The sequence below is a fragment of the Apis dorsata genome, unplaced genomic scaffold (assembly GCF_000469605.1).
Source record: "Apis dorsata unplaced genomic scaffold, Apis dorsata 1.3 scaffold_344, whole genome shotgun sequence".
Classification (NCBI taxonomy): Eukaryota; Metazoa; Arthropoda; class Insecta; order Hymenoptera; family Apidae; genus Apis; species Apis dorsata.
Window position 1 is genome coordinate 227966 of NW_006263611.1, and position 3409 is coordinate 231374.

The following is a 3409-nucleotide window of genomic DNA, read 5'->3' on the forward strand; positions in this document are numbered from 1 at the left end:
TGAAGAGAGAACTTTGAAAATTATTTTTCGATATCATTTTTCTTACTATAAATCATAACATTAAAAAGAATATGAGAAAACATAAAATATATATATGTATAAATATGAACATTTACAAACATATGTAAGTATTAAATAAATTATTATATCATTCACGAATTAAAAATATTCCTTTACTTGAACCTAGCTTACATACATACATATGTATTTATTTATCTCTGCATATGGATATATGCATCAAGTATAAATTGTATATTTTGTATTGCGCGATGCTCGTATCTATTTATATAATTAATTACGGACAAGATTGTGACTTATTTCAACAACATATGACAATACGTTAACGTATCCTAGAAAAGACGAAGAACGTAGATAGAAAAATATAATCATTGTAATAAAAATAATACTGTCAAGGATAGATGTGATTGACATTGTTATATAATTAACAAAAATAAAATCTTACTCGAATAATTTTATAAAAGATATTTGTTAAAAAAATTTACAAACTTATAAAACTTTCTGGCATATTAACATCACATTGTTAATTTTTTATTTTTTATTTTTAATTAAATAACTTCCACATATGATATTTCAATTTAAAATGTACAAATCAAGTTGCCAAAGAACTATAACGATTTTATATGCTATTGTGCCGCTTCTTGTGCTATTAAATCTAGTGGCGCCATCGAGTGAGTTTATTAGCATTTATTTTCGTGACTGAATTGCGATAAAACAGTGCAAGAAGAGAAAACTTTTTTCAATATACATATTAATGAAAATATTAATAAAAATTTTTATTTTGCAATTTCAATGTTTATATATATCCTTTCACATGATAGTTTTTATATTATAATTTTTATATCTTTTTTGTAAAGGTACATATAAGAGAGTGCTCTATAATTAACAACAAGTCAGTCTATCCCGTAGAACCTTATTCTATTCTTAAACTGTTCGACTGAAGAAAAGATAAGCCGGGATTGCCGAGGGCCTGTGTTTTATTTATACAACCTTCTGTCTGACTATATTTACATATGTATTAAGAAAGCAGCGACTTTAAACGGTGCACAAACAAGTAAGAACACCACGTGTTCCTAAATTTTAGAATAAAAATTAAAAATAAATAAAGATTATCTTTTATTATTTTCGATTAAATATTTTCGATTATATAATCGATATCAATTCAAATAATTAATACGTTACTTATATTTTAATTTTCATGTTTTATTTTATAAACATTCCTATACTTACCGATTGAATTGCATAAATCGTTTCGTTGCTTTTATACTTATACTTAAAGTAAAGAGTAGATAAATTATATATCGAATTTGATCGAAATGTGTGCATTATAATTACAGTGATTTCAGTTTTACAACTTCAAGAATATATTAAAATAACGTGATTGTGTAAATTAATTATATATATATGTTCCAATAATTTGTAGATATAGAATAACAATGATATCCTGCAAATTTAAACATCATTAACAAAAATCAATTTGACAACCTAAACGTTAACCTAACCTGAGTCAATATTTATATGAAAAAGCAAAGGAAAAAGTTATTAATCTATGAAAAATGTTATGATATGATTGTCATAATATGAATTAAAAATATGCATTTTTCAACGAATGAAAGCCCTGATCTCATAGTTAGGAACAAAGGTGTTCGTGCATTGTTCGGATTCAGCAATGTTCAAGGACTTTCGATAACCATCCATTACGTGAACTTAAAAGCATTATAAAAATAAGTTATAAATTTAAAGAACAAATAATTATATCGACATGTCAATTTTCCACTTCCTTGAAAAACTGATTAAAGTTAGTAATGAAACGATCACCGGAAATAAACTGGAATTTCCGGCAATGTCTCTTGGATCTACCATTGTGATTGGAGAGATGAATTGCGTCTCACTAGAAAGAACGAATAGCGTCATGTTAATACAGGCTTAGAGGGAATCGGAAACTGTTGCTGACTCTCTTTCTTTCGGTCGTAAGCCGGCACCGGTTCACCATAAGAACCGACTGTGACGCGTGCCAACTGCTCCGAAATTATTCTGGTGCGCAGTACACCGTTGCATTTACTGATCTCATCAGTTCGACCAGCCCACTTTATATTTTCTGACGTGATTTTAACGCGGTAAGCTCTAAACGATACACGATGGCGGCAGTTGACTGTTACCAGAATCAAGCTCAGACCGAGAGTACCGGCCAGACACAAACTCAACAACAGCAGTCTCAACAGCAATCCCAACAACAACAACAATCACAGTCACAACAGCAACAACCACAACAACAACAAGCTACCGCCGGAATTCCAGGCAAAGATGACGAACGCAAACTTTTTGTTGGTGGCCTATCGCGTAATACTACGGACAAAGAATTACGAGATCATTTTAGTAAATTTGGTGAGATTGAAAGTATCTCTGTTAAAATTGATCCTTATACCGGTATTTCACGAGGTTTTGCGTTTATGGTATTTACTAATCCCAAAACGATCGACAAACTTCTGGCTTCAGGGGAGCATTACATCAATAAAAGAAAGGTTGGTTATATTTTTGAAATTAAAACTTAATATATAAGATTAAAAATTATTTCTCTGTTTTTTTTTCTTTTTTTTTTTTTTACATTTTGTTTCTTCGAGATAAAAATAGTTAAAATATGCTTTGTTTTGGTATAGGTGGATCCCAAGCGGGTGAGTAAAAAGCCACAACATGGTAAAATTTTTGTGGGAGGCCTCACTCCTGAAATTACCGATGAAGATATCAAAACATATTTTGGACAATATGGTACAATTGTTGAATTGCAAGCACCATTTGATAAGGTAAAAAATCAGAGAAAAGGATTTTGTTTCATAACATTTGACTCGAAAGAAGTTGTCTACAAATTATTAAAAACACCTAAACAAACGATAAATGGAAAAGAAGTGGATGTCAAAAAAGTAAAAGTAAATCCAGACCCAAGGAATCAAGGATTTTGGGGTCCAGGCTATGGTTACGGTTATGGCGGAGGCTATGGTTACATTCCTGAATATTGTAATGGCTATCAAGGGGGATATGACGATATGTACGCAAATTATGATTATGCTGGTTATGATGGATATGACAACATGGGATATGGGGTTCAAGGTAAGCCACGAGGAAATGGTCAGGGACCACGTCAATTTCAAAGACATCAGCCGTATTAAAAATGGATTTATGAATTCTTTATACTCAAAATTTGGTGATAAAGCAAGAATATAAGTAAGGAGTAGAACATCTTTGAATGCAGGCTAAGACTGAGATAGGGAAATTTGGGATAAAAGAGCTTATAGAGCCATTAAAAGACTCTTATGAAAGCCCCAAACTCCCTAATCTTTGTATGTTGGGTCTGTAAAATACTAGATAACTCTATGTACATTTACTAAAAAAAAAA

The 3409-nt window shown here is 30.7% G+C and overlaps 1 protein-coding gene across 1 annotated transcript; it reads left to right on the top strand.

Moving 5' to 3' along the window:
• The first annotated feature begins 1725 nt into the window (after positions 1-1725).
• On the top strand, positions 1726-3409 carry LOC102671132 (RNA-binding protein squid-like). Its single transcript, XM_006618214.2, has 2 exons — positions 1726-2540; positions 2676-3409. The coding sequence occupies exons 1-2, from the start codon at positions 2157-2159 to the stop codon at positions 3180-3182; spliced, it is 891 nt and encodes a 296-aa protein (XP_006618277.1). The 5' UTR covers positions 1726-2156; the 3' UTR covers positions 3183-3409.